We start from the raw sequence: 18885 nt of genomic DNA, 5'->3' as shown, positions 1-18885 counted from the left end.
TATGACAATTTTAAAAAGCCCATTGTGTTTTATTACCAAAACCGGGTATGTGACATAGAAGTATAGACTCCTTTGGGATAAGGAATATTCCAAAACTCCAGAAAGTTAGATGTTGGGAACATTTCTATTTCTATCTCCAAGGAATTATTCTGGGAAGTTTCTGAATACCATATGCAAAAAAAGTTAACTTGTGGGAGAAGCAAAACTGAGATTGGTAAATTGACAGTGGCGTCTGGAGTTTAACAAAGACAGCGAACAGGATAAAGTCTGGAGAATGTTTTTATTAGCCAAAGGTATCTGAAGAGGAATATTTTGTTTTGGTCTTCTTCTAAATTCTTTATTCCTATTCAAATTCAATACACCAAGGAGGCCACTTGCTTTTTCTACAAGTAGCCATCTTCTTTATCAATCATCAGTAATCATCTTGTACACTTAGAAGATAAAATAGATCACTTCTTTGACCATTCAATCCGTTCTCTGTTCCTCCCAGATTCAAGGCGAATTATCTCCTCTTCTGGTATGTCTTTCTTTTTCTTTGAACTTGTGATGTTATTGGTTTTGCCATTTATCTTGAACTAAAAAAAAGCTTTTCTCTTCTTGTATAGTGATTATATCCGTGTTTGATGGAGGATTCTTGTTTAAACTCGAATAGAGTTAAGCTTCGTGATGGGAGATTCTTAGCTTATAGAGAAAGTGGGGTTTCAAAGGAGGAAGCCAAATACAAGATCATTCTTGTTCATGGCTTTGGAAGCTCTAAAGACATGAACTTCTCTGCCTCAAAAGTAAAACATGCTCTTTAAATATTCTCTGGATGTTCAAACAAAAAAAGAACCTCTGTTATATACTTTTTCTTTGGAAAAAGAAAAAAAAACTGACCTGGATGTAGTTTTTCAGGAGCTTATACAAGAGCTTGGAGTGTATCTTCTATTCTACGACCGTTCTGGATATGGAGACTCGGATGCAAACACTAAACGTTCCCTGAAAAGTGAAGTTGATGACATAGCAGAACTTGCTGATCATTTGGAGATAGGACCTAAGTTTTACCTCATTGGAATCTCCATGGGATCTTACCCAACTTGGGGTTGTTTAAAACACATACCTCACAGGCAAAATCATCAACTCCTTAAAAAAAAACAAATAAGTTTTAAGTAACTAGTAGGAGTGTGAATCCTATCTTCCTTTGCAGGCTATCCGGCGTGGCTTTCGTTGCTCCGGTTGTGAACTATCGGTGGCCATCGCTTCCTAAGAAGCTTATAAAGAAAGACTACAGGAGAGGTATTATCAGATGGTGTTTAAGGATATCGAGGTTTGCACCTGGACTGTTACATTGGTGGGTTGTACAAAAGGTCATACCATCAAACAGTTCGGTTCTCGAGAGCAATCCAGTCTACTTCAACAGCCATGACGTGGAGGTTCTCAAGCGTACCACCGGCTTTCCCATGCTTACTAAGGTCACACTCACTCCCTAGTTTTCTTGCGATGAATGATGGATTCAGTTGTGACATGTATGTCTCTACTTTATAGGATAAGCTACGGGAAAGAAACGTTTTCGACACTCTAAGAGACGATCTAGTAGCTTGTTTCGGACAATGGGACTTCGAACCAGCAGATCTAAACATCACAGGAGAGAGCTCTGTCCACATCTGGCATGGGAAGGAAGACAAAGTTGTCCCGTTTCAACTTCAAAGATGCATCCTACAGAAGCAGCCGTTGATCAACTACCACGAGATCCCTCAAGGTGGACATCTCATTGTCCACTACGATGGCACTTGCGATGCCATTCTACGCGCTCTATTGCTCGGTGAAGAACAAACGCTGTATAAACCACTTCTTGAACTCAACGTCTGATCTGTTTGGTGTTTGTAAAAAGGATTCTTGATTCTTGATTCATTTGTAGAAACAAAAAAAATGTTCAAAGTGTAACAATGACAATACATTATGTATATAAAGTGTGTGTTTTGAATGAAGTAATGGATTAGCAAAGTGTAACAAATATATGATAAGCAGATGATCAGATACTACTTGGATTATTATCATTATCACTGATCAGATGATCAAAACGTGAATCATTCGAAACGAGCTTCAACAGATCAACCGCTTTCTTCCTCCCTTTCGCACTCCCGTTCTCCGCAACGTACACGATCCCTTCCATCGCTCCTTCATCCGCGCCCGATGCAACCGCAGACGCGACTTCCAAACGCGCCTCGTCCCCGCCGCACCTCGCGAGATTCAGAAGCGCGCTGACCGCGTTCTCCTTGATCCTCAGGCTCGAGCCGGTGCACGGATCCAGCAGATCCGCAAGCACGCCGGCTCCCGACACTCTCCTCATCCCTTCCTCGCTCTCCACGCACCCGGCCACCTGCGCCATGACCGCCGTCGCGTCCTCCACGATCCCGCACCGCGAGTCCTTCACGATGAGGGAGAAGAGCGCCGGGATCGCGCCGAGGGAGACCATCGTGGCGCGGTTCGCCGGGTGGAGAGCGATCGCGAAGAGCGCCTTCAGCGCGTCCTTGATCGACCTCGGATGCGAGTCTCGGTGCCTGATGACGTGGACGAGGGAGAAGATGATGTCTCGTTTGGATCCGACGACGGGGCGGTAAGACTCCTCGGCGATCAGGAGGCTGTAGATCGCGGCGGCGGAGGACTGGACGGCGGCGGGGGAGGTGGTGGTGTCGTGGTGGCGGAGCGCGTGGGATAGCGCGTCGAGCAGGCCGCGCGAGGACATGAGCGGCTCGCGGGAGGTGATGGAGAGGTTGAGGAGAGTGGCGGCGGCGTTCTCCTGGGAGGAAGGGGAGGAGGAGTAGAGAGTCTCGGCGAGGTAGGGGATGGCTCCGGCGTCGGAGATGATGGGACGGCTGTCGGGGTCTTGTTTGGAGATGAGTCTGAGCTCGGCTAGAGCGGCGGCTCTGGTTTGCTCGGAGACGGAGCTGAGCTTGGAGACGATGGTTTCTATCGTTCGACGCTTTGCTGTTTCCATTGGCGATGCGATCAAACTCTCTCTCTCTCTGTCTCTCTGTTTGACTTTTGTTGAACAGAGTCACTTTGGGTTAATTAACAAGTAAGTTAGTTTGAATAGTATTAACAAAGAACGGAAGAGTCAGTCGTCGTCATTAGTGGAAATTAAAGTTGAAAGTTGTTTGTATACAAGTGAAAATCGAATGTTGTACTTATCCAATGAATGTACTTTTTTTTTCTTACAAGACATCTATGTGTCTGATTGCAAGACATCTGTGTGTCTGTCATTTGTTAATAGGTCAGATGGGTTTATTAAGGCCTAGATTGGGCTTTCATTGTGATGTTTATCGTGTTTAGCCTATGAAGTGTCGTCTGGCCCAGTTACGGCCTGCTAATCCATAAAATGGTTTTTTTTTGTCTTCAAGCCTGTACATCGCTTGTGGTAAATGTAAAAGTATTCACTGATTTTTTCAGAGAAAGAAATTCAGTGTGCCACTGTAAAATAAGCGGAGCCAAGTAACACACTCTCGTTAGAACATGAATGTATCGAAATCATATCGAGAATATGATGTTCTTTTTTCTTTCTTGAACACATTGAGATGCTGTTCTTTTTCTCATTTTACTTGGCACATAAGTTGGTTCGATTTACGTGGTACGTTAATTTCATAGCATAAAACTGTAGTCTGAAAGAAGATCCTAACATTGCTAGTAGTACAACATAAAGGAAACAGAGTAGCAGAAGAGTGAACTTAAAGACAAAGGGACATGGCCCATTTAGTCATACAAAGCTTCCATTTCGATTCAGAAATTGGAGAAGTTGTTCCGCGATGACTGAACCATCTGCAAGTCCGTCGTCGTTTGGCAAGATGTCTCATCACTTATCAAAGTCCTATTCACATTAATAATAGCCATAAGTTAATGATTTTACATAAGACAGAAAATGAATTACTATGTGACTTACTCGCGTGGTCGAGACAACCAAAGAGAGCTAAGAGCTCGGAGCCGTCCGTAATATTCCCCGATGACTAGGAAACAACGTGCGGCTTGGCGAACGGTCAAAATCCGACGCAGTTGGTGAACAGTTTGCTGCCTCAGGTTATCAGCCTTCAATTGAATTAACAATTTCATTGAGAAAGAAAAAAGAACACAATTAGCTATCACAGTTTATTTAACTTAACATTCTAACTCACTAATTCTTTTGGTAGAATTATAAAGAAGATAACAACGGGACACCTACTGCCTAATGGGTATTACAAAAGTCAATAGCTTGTAAACAGATCAATGAAAAAAAAAACAATTTGATCCAAATAAAAAAAAAATCTATTCAGTTCAAAACAAAACTTCGAAGAATTGAAAGAGATGTATAATACTTTTAACATATTCTCTTTGTTTTTCTTCAGCTATTTAGTATATAAAAACAAGTAGGTGAAAGAATTTTGGTTCTTGGAATAATTAAAAATTTAAGACCAAATGATGAAATGAACATATATTATTATATGGTAGAGGGAAAAGCGGCAATGATATTTAAAAGACAAGGCCAATTGGACATAATCCACAAAAAGACAATACGTGAAAGCAACATCTGATCAAATTTTAACTAGACAAAGTTAGCCAGCCCATATGTTTTTTGTTTAACCTGGGGGTATCCCAGGCCCAGAAGGCCCAGATGTTTGTAATACATGTACGCAAAATATATGGATATACCAAAAGTAAATTATATATTTAAATTATTTTCTATGTATTTTAAATTTCTAGTTACGTTTTCATTTTTCTTTTCAAATATGTTCAAAGAATACCAATATGTTGGTATTTTCGTGCATAATTACGTGTTCATAATAATGTAGAATGCAATTATAAAAGCAAATGAAATAAGAATAAAGATACATAGATGAGAAAATAGAACCTGGCGGATAAAGCCTTCGAGATTAGAGATTTTGCCGAGAGCGACAGCCATTTGTTGCATACCGTCCATGACGGGAGAGGCAGCTAGAGTATCGATGAGAGATTGCTGAAGTTGTTCGAGGCCTTGCGAGAGAGCCTCCTCCGCTTGTTGCGATGAGTGTTGTAGGCTATATATTCCCATCAGTTGTTGCTCCGTCAATAGATCCATTTGCGACACAAGTATCTAACAAAAAAAAACATCTCTCGTTTAGTTTTGACTTATAACGAAATGAATACAGTTTCTCTAGTTAAAGTATTTTTAAAAAATATATATTTTATTGTTTTGTATTAACGTCACATTGATGTGAGCGACATGAAAAGAAGACGAACCTTGATGAGGTCAGATGGACGGAACCGGCCATCCAGATAAAACAGCGTTCGGCAGGGGACATCCATGTACCGATGATGAGGTGGAAAACGTCTGCTTTCGCGGCCACAGCTTTTAATCGTAACACCTCATCAAAGTGAGCGATGTAACCGTCAACGATCAACCTTAAATCATTGTCAGATAAATGAGCCTGAAGACCGGTTCGAATCTCCGACATGTGCCGGTTATCTTCCTCTAGCCACCTCCCATATTCCATGTCAAACATTGCAGCTCCTACGTACGTACAATATGTTAATAGTAATTAATCATACACATATATACATAGTTGTTGGGTCCAACCAGTATTTTAATAAAATAATACTGCAAATGGTGTTTTAGGTTTCAGTACCGGAAGTGATGTTAGGTCCAGGTGGACCACAGCCACCCATAAACATCCCCTATATGGACATAGATAATAAGATATGGTAAATAAATTAATCAGCACAATAAGGTTATACTATAAGACTATAACTTATTTAAATTTCAAATTAAACCTGAGATCGAGCTCGCTGAAGTTCTTGCTCCAACTGGGAAAGTTTTATCCTACTTGATTCTAGCTGTTGCACGTAAGCCTGCTCAAACCATATATTTTATGCATTTATTACTTACGTATATGATCATAATATAACTCAACATTACTAGCTCGGTTAAAAAATGTTATATATATACACATACTAAGGTACTAGCTGATGAGAACTACAATAGCAATATCTTTGTAAATATGTGAAACACTATTATTTGACAACAATAATAATATAAAGGAAGTTACAAAAAAATGAATATAAAGGAAAATATGAACATTTTAAAAAAATGATAGTAATATTAATGGGATGTGAAAAGATAAGGGTTTGTAATGGTTACCTTTTTCCTAAGACGGCTTTTGCGAGCAGCTTCTCTATTTTGGGCCAAACGTCTCAATGTCTGAAATAATCCCATTTTAAGCACATTTTTAAACAAGAGGTTAACTAGCTAATTCGGGGAAAATATGAACCCAAACAAAAACTTAAAAATTTCACTTGAAAGTATATGTATATAGATATATGTCTCCTCGGGGGAGACGAATAAATGTGTCTGAATTAATGATGATAAACGTTAAAGTACCTTAGCATCAAGAAGTTTGCCTGAAGTCGTAGCCTTCCTCTGCAGTGTCAGAGAACAAAGATAAAAATAGAAAACAATTGAGTGGAAAAAATAAAAACAGAACTCAGATCAGTTAAAAGAAAAGCAGAAATGAATTGTGTAAGTTAAGCTGAGTCATATGATAAACATCTATATATAATTAATAAAACGGCATATATTAGTTTATGAATTAATTTATAAAATATGTGTAATTAAGATTGTTATAAATGGATGTCAAAAAGAAAAAGAAAAAATATTGTTTAATCGTTCATAAAGGAAAACTAAAAGAAAATAACACTGAGGAAGATTCTGCTTTATTTCACTTTTGGGGGTTTTTTATTTATTTGTATATTGAATTTGTCTTTTTCCAACGAAGTGAGAGAGGTCAAAAACTGAATCTCCTCTGATCCGTTTCCTTTTAGGGATCTGTGTTTGGTTTTTGTTTTATTGGAAGATTTGATAGGACATACACAAATATGAAATGCATGTGCATGTATATTTAGTATGACAGGGAGAGAGAGATAGAAGCATATATACACATATCATGTACATCACATCATGCACGTTACATGGCTCCATATACCTATATCTCTTCTCAAAAATTGGATTTTTAAAAAGTGATGATGATGATGAAATGAGTACCTTATCCTCAGAAGCTTTTGGAGGAGCTGGAGTTCGAGAAGTAGAGGGAAGTCCAGATGTTGAGCCTGAGTTTGCCATGTTGTTATTACGTTGATGCTGCTGAAGCATGAGATGATGATTCTGTTTGCTACTCATCGGAGACTCGGGCTGTTGACTTTCTGCTTTGCCTGAGAAATTTGCTGATCCTGAATCGGTGTTCTCTCCTCCTGACTTGGAACTCTCCTCCTGCAATACAAATACAAAATAAACGTACTTATGACCGTATGATAAAACTCCATAATTAATAGAAAGTCAGAAAAGGCATAATTAATACTAAGGAGGATTTGACCTTAAGCGTATAAAAATTGACAAATGGGTATGATTCAAATTGCTTCCAAGTTTATAAAGTCAGCAGAGAGGAGTAATTAAGAATTCTAAAATCGCTTTCGGTTTTGAGGGAAAAATAATTAGATAGTAAGAGAAACAAGAAAGCTAAAACATGTATATAAAAGAGTAAAATGTAAATATAAAAGAGAGTAAATCATTTATTTTTGTTTTTGAATGCCGAAAAAGGAGAAGAAAACAAGAAGAAAGGGTCAAAGAAGAAGAAAGGGTACAGTAGGAAGAGTTTGGTGAGTTCTGATTGGCCATGAAGGGAACATCTCCAGAGTCGTAGCTCCTCCTGCAAATAAAGCTGCAAGTTTACCATCATTACGTTTACGCATTTACATTTAGCATATGCTCTTAATGAAGTATATGAAAGTTATGTGCATGTGTGAGTTTGATGTAATCTACTGCTTAGAATTAAACACATCATTTATCACGTGGATCTATATATAACATGACACGCTTACCGAATTTAATTACGAATACTTGTCAGCATAAAGATATTGTGTGTATATGATATAGAGGAGGTTAGAGAGTTGGTAAAACAATTTTTATTTATTTTTTATTGAAAAGGAAAAAAACCGAGAAGAGAAATAAATAAACAAGTCACGCCATCCGAGGCTCTCTTTTGCCTCCGTATCATCACCAAAACACAAACCTATCTAAAGACTTGTTCAGACTCTCTCTCAGGTTTATCATTATTTTCTTTTTTTCCAATTTCGTTTTTTTTTAATGTAAATTTAGAAAACTTTATTGGAGTTTGTTAAGGAACGCTCACGTCATGCAAAGATTTGAGGGAGGGGCTTACGTGGCTTAGTTTCGTTGTTCCTATACTTAACACCTTGCAGAACAATTGCTTCTTCTAGCTCTCCGAAGTCGAAGCTGGAGGATCCATCTTGGTTACTGTTTCATTTAATAATTCATTATTCAATTAGCACTACAGAAAGAATATTCAGAACTAAAAATTAGCAACAAATTATATATATATATATAAAATATTTTAAAGAACAGTTTAATTAATATAACCATAACTAGACGATCGCCTATGTTAAAATTAATGTTTGCACCAGAATTACAATTACTACACATGTAACCTATTCCGCATATTATGTAGTCCATTTTTAAGTTCATGCGTTGACCATTTATTCTCTTACTACTAAGAATATGACAATTTGAGGATAAAACAACCCATAGGAAAATTCAGAACTAACTAGTTATAATTAATATTGAATATTACTTAGCAAAAGAAGACCTTTTTAATTTTAAACTACGAAAAAGAAAAAAATGAGCTTTTATGTATGCATACATATGTGTGTCACAAAAAAAAATGTATGCATACGTATGTAAAAATAAGAAAAGACTTAGGGGAGATTTTGTTACATGAATCCAGGAGGTGGAGGATTGCTGCTGAGGCCATGAAGAAGTGAATAAGAAAGATGATGAGTATGGTTATGATTTGTGGCCATCTTCCTGGTTGGTGATATCTTCCTCTTTCTTGATCTTCCCTTCTACTTCCGTCGTCTTCTTCTTAAGTCTTTCTGTAAAACATTAGTTAGTCTTGAAAAATTGAGAGAAGGGTTCACTAATAGAAACTTCGAGCTTAGGAGAGAGAGGAGATTGCAAGTGTTAATTAATTCTTGATCCAATCATCCAAGGATAACAAATGATTGGAATATGAAAAAGGAACGCTAGTTGATGATGAACATGAAAGTAAGATAGATATTATGTGTTTAATTTATTACCTTTTTGTGAGGTTTTCTATTTGCTTTGAGGGTGTTTGAGAAGAAAAGAGGAGAGAGAGAAAGTAGAATGTAAACTTTCTCGTCAAAAGCTTCTTTTATGGCTGAACAGAAAAACAAAGAGGGTCCAATCTTTTCTCTTTCAGAGACATATATACAAATATATAAATATGTGGGCGTCTATATATATAGTCTAGGCAGGGAAATGATAAATAAATATTAATAATTATTATATATTCTTTGTAATCAATTAAATTATTATTATTATTCTTTCTCTCTCTCTACTTGTATGTGAAGAAACCTTTGTGATTCATCAGTCTCTCCTTTTCACCACCTTTTTTTTTTTTTCCGTCAAGGGTGAATATATTATAAAAGGGCCTGGCCCAGAAAGAAGCAAAAGCCTCAATACAACAAGATCCGACTACAAGCCCATCAACTAAGGGCTAAAATAACAAACACTAACGGGCCCTCGGCCCACATACAAACTCCGCACGAACCAGTTGGGGAGCGTGTCGAGGAGGCTGGCTCGCCACGTGGCGAGATCTACACCACACACGCGAAAACGCGTCGTCTCTGCCTCGACTCGAGCACCACCACCACACCATCGCCGGAGCATTCAACCTCGAAGTCTTCAGTCGTCGTCGCTTATCAAACGCCAAGCCTCCGACCGACCCAGCACCGCTCTTAACCGCGTAGTCATCCCGCCGGAGAGTTCGATCGAACCTCGAGAACTCCTCCGACTCTGTATCACAAAACACGCTAGACACGCACACCGAGAACCCATGCTTTCTTTCCTTTCATCTCGTCACCTTGCCGGGAAGCTTCCTCGTCTTCCGAGAGCTTCTCCGCCGTGACCTAACCCATCTTCACGGCAAACTCACCGCGCAAAAAACACACCTCGAACATAGTGACCTAAACCCAACGAATAAGGGTACAAAAAACGGCAGCGCGGAGATATGCTATCCTCCGCTCTCCGTCACCAAGAGCCGGCGTAGGCGAATCTAAGGAAGACTCCCATCCCGGTAGCTAAGGTCGGCGATTGTGAAACTGAATGAGCTTTCACCTCCCGGAGAAAAACCACCACCGAACATGCAAGTCGCTCTCTCCGCCGCTGACCTCAAACCGACAGCGTCGTTGCTCCAAAACCGAGTCGCCGCTTAGGAAGTTAACGGACTCAGAGCTCGGACAAGGCTGTCGATGATAGATCGACAAAGAGAGAGCGAAGGAGAACAAAAGGAATTAACAACACACGGCTCCGGCGCCGGCACGGACGCTCACGCGCCGGCCGAGCGCCGGTGAAAACACAGATCTAACTTCTCTCTCTTCTCTCTCTTAAACACAGATCTGACGTTCTCAGACTAAAACGACTTTTATAGAGCAATATGGAGAAAATATCTTACAGAAAAAAAGTGTTCCGCCAGCAAAACGCCGTTCTTTCCTTTTCACCACCTTTCTCTAATCTATTTCCACAGCAATTAAACACAAAGTTCACTTGCTTAACTTCGAAAAAACAAAATACTGAGTATATCTTTAAAGGTAAATCACACGGAAGATCTTGTCCTTCACAGACTTTCTCGCCCGGCTATTTTTTTTTTGTATAGTGTGTGTATAACTACTTTTTCTGACTAATACTTGGGTTTGAAAAATTGTACAACAAAACTTGAGAACTATTTACTTGACCAACTTTATAGCTGTCAAGGGTCAAAGCCTAGTAATTTGCGGTGTTTGATCAGAAAGCCGATCTCTATACAATACATCCCATACATATCGAAACTATATAAATAAGTCGAATTATTGAAGACATAAATTATAAGAGTTCAAGGAGCTTTATCCTTGTTAAAGAAGAGAGATTTGTCCAATGTAGAAGATAATAAGAAGATTGGATACAAGATTAATTGGACCGAACATAAAATCTAATTGAGGTAGAAAAAAGGGATCGAGAAGAAAATTAAATGATGATTTGTATTTTAGCAAATCAAATTAAAATAAAAGAGCAGAAAAAGAGGAGGAACCCACTAGAATCACTGACTCCTACTCCACAATCTCTCCCTCTTTGTAACCGCCTGTTTGTGTTTATTGGCTCCTTTTCATCAAGTCTCTTTTTGGGCTTATTCAAGCACAAAGTTTTTTATAATCTATCATCTTTTCTATCGTTCATATTCACGTAGATGAATTTATATACATAAATAACTACGTTTTTGTATATGTGAAAGGAGTACGGTAAACGTTTCTTTTACTATCCCTCGCAGCATGTTTCATGAGGTTCTCATTTCAAAGTAGTTTGTGTGTTGTTCTAACCCTCCCCACCCTCCCCCCTAAAAAAACGAAAAATCCTCGCATATTATCAAGAATCTTTGAATGGGCATGAAAAGTACAGCATACTTTGTCAAAAAAATAATAGCATACTTTTTGTTTGAATATGATATATGTAAATATAATTTTAGTCTAGTAGCTACTCTGCTTCTCTAAATGATTAGATGAATACAAGGCCCCCAGCTAGATTATCTAGGTTATTTTATACGGATCATCTAATGATGTTGTTATATGATTATAATACAAGATGAGAGATCATATAATGTTAAACTTTGCATATATTTAGTAATAACTAGTACATTTTAAACATGTATTTAGAAGACAATGTAATATTGTGTCACAAAGGAATTTTTGTTGACATGTATATCTAAATAAGACAGAATCGAGTGAGTTTCTGTATCCAAACCGTAGCTCTTTTTTTAAATGACCTTTGGGATACGGAGGGGGATAACCATAGCATGAATATAATTATACAACTACGTGTATAGTCTTCTTGTTTTGATATATACATATATATAGTGATACTATATACGTGACCATTTCCTCAAAGCTTAGTTCTTACTTTCTTTTCAACATATAGTTTTTTTTTTTGATCAAATAGTTTTGTAAACTTCAATACCGAACAGCTTCCTCTAATCGGTTAACCTACCTTATTTAAGTTGAATAAACTATTTCGCTTCTACCAGTTCAACCAAAATACACATTATTTTACAATGACAATAATGTAGACGACCAATAAGATAACACTAAACAGCCATCTTGCATTAATCGTAAATAAACATATGAAAACAACAATTATTATAAACATCTCAATTATCAAGTGTTATTTTAATTGGATATGTTTAGTATTATCCTTAATTTTGTTGATGGGTCAACATCCACTCCCCTTGTCTGTCATCACCTAAATCTCAATGCCACATTTCAGATTCCTTTCCTCTATTAGAAATGGTTACATGTCTCCTTTGATTCGTAAACATCAGTCAATGAGCTTTCGCAAATCTAAATCTGCCATTGCTTTCTTCTTTAATTTGTGTCATTATGAATCCCTCAAACTAAGTTTAGGTTTAGATTACATAAAGTCAACATTAGTTTGTTTATTGAAATAGTCTTTAGATTATCAAACTCATCTATTGACGAGAAACATCCCACATCAGAAATATAAGAATTAATATACTATTATATAAAGGGTTAGAGTCACTCCACTAATTGTCAATTGGTTTTAAGTTGGAAGCTCATAATTAACCCGACTCTGACATGTTATCTGAGCGATAAGATCATTTGACCTAATTTACTACAATTATTACTCTGTGGATGTTATTCCCACATTGTCCACGCTTCAGACTTAGATGTCTGAACGTGAGGAAGAATATTGATGAAAAACATCCCACATCAGAAATATAAGAATTAATCTACTAATATATAAAGGGTTAGAACCATTCTACTAATTACCAATTGATTTTAAGTTAGAATCTCGTAATTAACCCGAATCTAACATCATCATCAGCCCAATATAACAATCTTGTTTGGATAACCAATACTGTTAAGAATTCTTTGCTTATACATTTGGTGGTTGACAAGAATATTTTTTCAGACGGTAAAATAATTTGAAAACTGGGTTATCATTAAATGCTTCTAATACACGTTAAGTCTACAATTTTCTTGAAGTTCTCTCATTTAAGAACTTTAATTATTTACATAGTTTAGTTGAAATGTGATCCATTTACCTATTTTACATATTAAATGTGATTCACTTGCATATTAAATGCAAAACAAAGAAATTTGTGATTTTACAATCTAATCTATTAAAACTGAAGTACATTTAGTACTTACCCCTTAGCTTTGCACAAAAATTACAATTCATTGCCATTAAAAATTAAATAGAATTATCTTGAAATAATTTATTGACATATCTATGCCATTAAAGTAATAATTAAGCCTAAATTTAAGCATTCATTATCTTTTCCTATCTTAACAAATAGTTTCCTAAATCTACCGCTAAACAAATTACTAACGTATAACAACAACCATTAAAACTTTGGGGGGTGTATTGAACCTAGCATTTTAGAGTGTTTTGAAGTTTGTTTAAAATTCCATGTTATTCAACTGATGAGTTTAAAAACAAAATCCAAATCATGTGTTATTGAACATGGAACTTATGTGAAATCATCTCAAATCACTTGTAATCTCATGTTATTCAATTAACAATTTATAAAAACTAAATCAAATCCAGTGTTATTCAAAACTAAACAATATTTTGAAAAAATAATTGTGAATTGGATTTCAGAATACTTTGCATCCACTTTTAGTTATAAATTGTCCGTATAGAAAACTCAGCTATACATGTGTTATTTGAAGAGACTTCATAAAATAACATTCGAGAAACAAAATTGCAGAATTATTTCAGATCTATTTTCTTATTACACTGAAATCTAAATCAAATTCTTTTCCTCTCAATAATCAGTCGTTCCTCATTGGGTTTCTCTCATCTTTTGCGTATGAATCAGTGACTTGCCTTGCCTAAACTCTATCGGTGGTCGAGTCATGATTAATTGGCACGGAGGATCTGGAACTGGGTTTCTATGGATCATAGTGTGACAGTATTTAGAAAAGAAACACAGTCCAAACTGGATTTCTATGAACTGGATTCCATTTTTCTTCTCCACATCTCTTTAATCTTCTCCGTAAGCAGAGGTTCTAACCTCAATAATTTCCTGAACATGGTCGCTTTTTCAAAAACACAAAGTCAAGCCTATGAAGATCTGTTGTAAGAATCAAATCCAAATAACAATCCAACTGGTGACTGCAGTTTTGTACGACTACAAATTTGTAACTGCAGAGCCACTAAAATGGTTACAATTTTACATAGTAGCTACCAAGTTCTATGAGTCTTGTGAAGTACCGTGGCTGCTGAGAATTACATAAACTTCTTGCTGAGCCACTAAAACGGCTACGGTTTTAAAACTATTCTTCTATTGCTAGGATTAAGCTTGCACATGTAACTAAAATATTGCAATATAAATCATGTGATGTTTATGAGTAGTGTAACGACATGACGTATGTGGCAATAATGTATGCAAAAATTATGTTTGACAAAAAAAGTGATCATTGAATTTTCCTCCACAACATCATGGGAAGGTCTCTCATCACCCTTGTCTTTCCCTAACTTAACACATGAGATTTCGAGGATTCTTCGTTCTTTGAACGCCTTCGATCTATGCCAAATAGTGGTAAGTCATGTTGAAGTCAATGCAATAGCTACAAAATTTTCAGTAAGTGTTACCAAATACCGCACGTTTCAATCATATATGTCCAGATGCGGTCCTACATGGCTTTCATCTCTTCTCAGAGCTGAAGCAACAGGCAGTGATCACACTTAACTGTGTCTCATACTTGGGTAGTCTTGCTGGTACAAGAGGTTTCACATTGTACCTCTATTCTCTTCTTTCATATGAAGGTTTCTTCTAGTTTAAGGCATCTACAGACGTTATTTTATTGCTTTGGTATGTTTTCGAAACTGTATTATGTTTTTGCCTCAAGTCTCTCGACTTTTATTTCTTTGATGGAAAAAATCACCCAAACAACTCTGAAATTTTAGAAAACATTTTACCAAATCACCTATAATTTTAAAACTATTACTAAAACTACTCAAATAACTTCAAAACTCACCTAAATCCCACAAAAATTAAAACACTCTAAAATCCTCGGTCCAATACACCCCTCTTTATGTCGACAAATAGAACTTTATTTTTTTTTTCAAAAAAAGACAAATAGAACTTTAATATAATTTGTTTCCAAAAACTAGACGTCCATCATCTCAAGAGATGCATCTCGACCATTACAACTTCACAGTACACCAATTTTTTTTTCTTTTCAAAACAAAATTCATAAAAACAAATGCAAATGTAAATGTAAATACAAATCAAAATATCAATCAATCTACACTGACATCGGTTCAAAGCTGGATCATCGTGCACTCCAACAAACAGAGGAATGGTTAAAGTTTCTGCCTTGGTATCTATTTTCTCATTTTGTGTTTACATTTTTAATATAAAATTTGTATTTACATTTTATATTTGCTAATTTGTTCCAAAATATTCTTTCTAATTAAACTGAATTTCTTTACAAATGTCCACTCACGTAACTCTTTCTTATTCACTCTATTTTACTTGCATTCAAGAAAATGTTTATCAATTTTTTTTATATATGTTTTAATGCATTAAGTAACGTATATACTATACAAACATTTAGGTTACCTTTATCAAACGATATTTAAGCTTTTACATATATTATGGACTAAACTACTTCCTATAATCTAGATAATCAATAAATTAGTTTCTCTAAATAAAATAGATTTAAGTAATACTTTCAATAATCTAATCAAACAATAAATTATATCGATAACAATATCATCAATACCTTTGATTTAGGCTGACGACTATATATAGGAATATATACCTAAACTATTTTGATTAATCACTACGTATATTATACCATTCATACAAAATAAAATTCACTTTCAAAAAAAAAAGTAAAACCAAATACTTGTGAGGTTGCCTGGATCAGCACCAACATATACATTTAAAATTATAAATTTATAACCTATCAAGAATACAAAACAAAAAAAATATTACTCACTGAAAAAAAAAATGTACAAACCAAATCAATATATATTAATAATATCGAATAGAAAACATACACAACAAGGTTATAAGTTATACAATATCAATACTATTAAAACAGAAACATGACATGTTAATATAGGTGTGATCCAATTATTTTAATATATTTATTAAAAAAATTTATTAATCATTTAAGAAAATATTATACAAATAAAACACATATATAATTAAAACACACAAAAAATGTTAAAAATGTAAATTAAAAAAAAACATATCCGCCCTTTTAAGGGCGGGTCAAAATCTAGTACTAGTTAAGTGTTAAACCGATGTTTTCAGAGAGTAACAGCAATAAGGTTGTTACTTGTTAGTATAATCCACCCGACCCAGTAAACTTCTAATCTATTAAAACTGAAGTACATTTAGTACTTACCCCTTAGTTTTGCACAAAAATTACAATTCATTGCCATTAAAAATTAAATAGAATTATCTTGAAATAATTTATTGACATATCTATGCCATTAAAGTAATAATTAAGCCTAAATTTAAGCATTCATTATCTTTTCCTATCTTAACAAATAGTTTCCTAAATCTACCGCTAAACAAATTACTAACGTATAACAACAACCATTAAAACTTTATGTCGACAAATAGAACTTTATTTTTTTTTTCAAAAAAAGACAAATAGAACTTTAATATAATTTGTTTCCAAAAACTAGACGTCCATCATCTCAAGAGATGCATCTCGACCATTACAACTTGAACTTCACAGTACACCAATTTTTTTTTCTTTTCAAAACAAAATTCATAAAAACAAATGCAAATGTAAATGTAAATACAAATCAAAATATCAATCAATCTACACTGACATCGGTTCAAAGCTGGATCATCGTGCACTCCAACAAACAGAGGAATGGTTAAAGTTTCTGCCTTGGTATCTATTTTCTCATTTTGTGTTTACATTTTTAATATAAAATTTGTATTTACATTTTATATTTGCTAATTTGTTCCAAAATATTCTTTCTAATTAAACTGAATTTCTTTACAAATGTCCACTCACGTAACTCTTTCTTATTCACTCTATTTTACTTGCATTCAAGAAAATGTTTATCAATTCTTTTTTATATATGTTTTAATGCTTTAAGTAACGTATATACTATACAAACATTTAGGTTACCTTTATCAAACGATATTTAAGCTTTTACATATACTAGATTCTTTCTCCGCGCTACGCGCGGAAAAGTGTGTTGATAGTTTATTTCCGATCATATGTTTCAATGTTTGTGTTTGGAATGAGAGTGTTGTGTATTTTTCAGCAATGAGAAAGTTAATGCATTATTTAGGAGTACTCAATTCGGTAAAGCAAACCAATTATAATCGAACCTAGCCGAGATTAAAAAGTGGTTTTAATTTGGTAATCCATAATATACCGCATAGATGTGATTTTTAAGAAACCGTGCTATCCAGAATATTCCGAATATACGTGGTTTACTTAATTTTTTATAATGATTATTTAAATATTTTGTTCCTCCAAAACCTGAGTCATCTGCATTTATTAAATGGAACACACTTATTTACATAGTTAGATATTTATATACTTTGGCCGAAGATATTTTCAAACCCCTAAAATTTTTCTTTAATGTCTCATTCGACATAGGAGTATCCTTCGTGCAGGCGCCTGGACCAGAATACAAACTCTCCCTCCAACATATTTTTAATTTTCGGCCATTTTCCGTTCTACTAATGTATTTTCGGCTATATTTTTAATTTTTGGTTTTACTAAATTTATTTAATTTTTAGTGTAATATAACAATGTTTCGTTAATGATTTAAACATATAGTTTCATTTTCATAAATAATTAATTTATATACATACTATTCATATAAGTAGAAATAAAACGTTGTTTTATTTTTTTTATTGAAAATGTAATACATCATTATTTTTTACACTTCTATAAATTTTGATAATATTTAATAATATTGTTAAATTAAAATTAGATCAATGAAATTTAGTTAATGTATAAAAGGTAAAATCAATTTTTTCTTACTTTATACACAAAACACATATGATAAAACAGAAAATCATAAATGAAACTTATACATATGATAATAGATGTGACTAAAACAATAATCATCCAAATAATTCGTACACTGAATCTCTATCTCTTGAATAGTCTAAGAATATTTGTTTTGGCTTGAAACATCAATAAAAAAATAACTCCACGAAACTTCTAACCATTTTGCTTAAACCAAAAGATAACTAAATAAGTCTCTACCTCTCGTTAGAAACCAGAATGTACTAATGAGTTAAAGCCTGAAACACCGCATACTCTTTTGTATCATATGGCTATTTCGAAAACGCTTTTTCTAGAACGCAGGAAAAAAAGATTCTCATGCATTTAGAAAACCAGAATATACTCATATTTAATTTGAATACAAAAATAACTTAAACAATACCAGTTTCCTGAGCAAGGGGAATCGGTGAGAAGCTTTTGGTTTGAGAAAGGTGTTGGAGATCTCCAGCGTAATAAAATTAGATGGCCTAAGTAAACCTATTGTCCTTTATAAAAACGATATTTGCATATACGTAACTGTGGGAGACTTCCTAAAGTATAAAATCCTCAATATCTTAATTAGTTATTTATTTTAGAAAACACAAAGACACATCATTTTGCCTTACTTAGATTTAGTGAAATTGGTGGTGCTGTTTATTATTTTTATTTTCGTTGGTATAAATCAAATGAAATGTATAAAGATTAATTGCGTAAATTGATTTACCTTCTTTCTCATGAATTTTATTTATTATAATTATAGTTTTATTTATTTAA

At 34.8% G+C, this 18885-nt stretch overlaps 3 protein-coding genes across 3 annotated transcripts; 1 reads left to right on the top strand and 2 right to left on the bottom strand.

Annotated features, from left to right (window-relative positions):
* Nucleotides 1-107: 107 nt before the first annotated feature.
* On the top strand, nt 108-2030 carry LOC108839655 (uncharacterized). Its single transcript, XM_018612408.2, has 5 exons — nt 108-517; nt 606-782; nt 895-1106; nt 1187-1451; nt 1525-2030. The coding sequence occupies exons 2-5, from the start codon at nt 624-626 to the stop codon at nt 1846-1848; spliced, it is 960 nt and encodes a 319-aa protein (XP_018467910.2). The 5' UTR covers nt 108-517; nt 606-623; the 3' UTR covers nt 1849-2030.
* Nucleotides 1926-3188, bottom strand: LOC108839644 (U-box domain-containing protein 4). The gene has a single exon (XM_018612402.2). It carries the CDS (start codon nt 2975-2977, stop codon nt 2012-2014), a length of 966 nt encoding a protein of 321 aa, XP_018467904.2. The 5' UTR covers nt 2978-3188; the 3' UTR covers nt 1926-2011.
* A 370-nt stretch (nt 3189-3558) lies between these two features.
* On the bottom strand, nt 3559-9264 carry LOC108834011 (transcription factor TGA9). Its single transcript, XM_057005181.1, is given in 14 exon segments — nt 3559-3844; nt 3917-4059; nt 4859-5080; nt 5227-5252; nt 5255-5497; nt 5613-5661; nt 5758-5835; nt 6125-6184; nt 6365-6403; nt 7025-7249; nt 7621-7697; nt 8199-8293; nt 8771-8928; nt 9133-9264. Coding segments are annotated over 13 exon segments (1431 nt in total). The 5' UTR covers nt 8857-8928; nt 9133-9264; the 3' UTR covers nt 3559-3756.
* Nucleotides 9265-18885: the final 9621 nt, after the last annotated feature.

This window comes from Raphanus sativus, chromosome 1, assembly GCF_000801105.2.
Source record: "Raphanus sativus cultivar WK10039 chromosome 1, ASM80110v3, whole genome shotgun sequence".
Classification (NCBI taxonomy): Eukaryota; Viridiplantae; Streptophyta; class Magnoliopsida; order Brassicales; family Brassicaceae; genus Raphanus; species Raphanus sativus.
This window is presented reverse-complemented; position numbering and strand designations above follow the sequence as displayed.

Coding starts and splice junctions, on each gene's coding strand:
- LOC108839655 (XM_018612408.2), top strand. CDS start 624: ATGGAGGATTCTTGTTTAAACTCGAATAGAGTTAAGCTTCGTGATGGG. Junction 783..894: donor TGAACTTCTCTGCCTCAAAA/GTAAAACATGCT, acceptor GTAGTTTTTCAG/GAGCTTATACAAGAGCTTGG. Junction 1,107..1,186: donor TTAAAACACATACCTCACAG/GCAAAATCATCA, acceptor CTTCCTTTGCAG/GCTATCCGGCGTGGCTTTCG.
- LOC108839644 (XM_018612402.2), bottom strand. CDS start 2,977: ATGGAAACAGCAAAGCGTCGAACGATAGAAACCATCGTCTCCAAGCTC.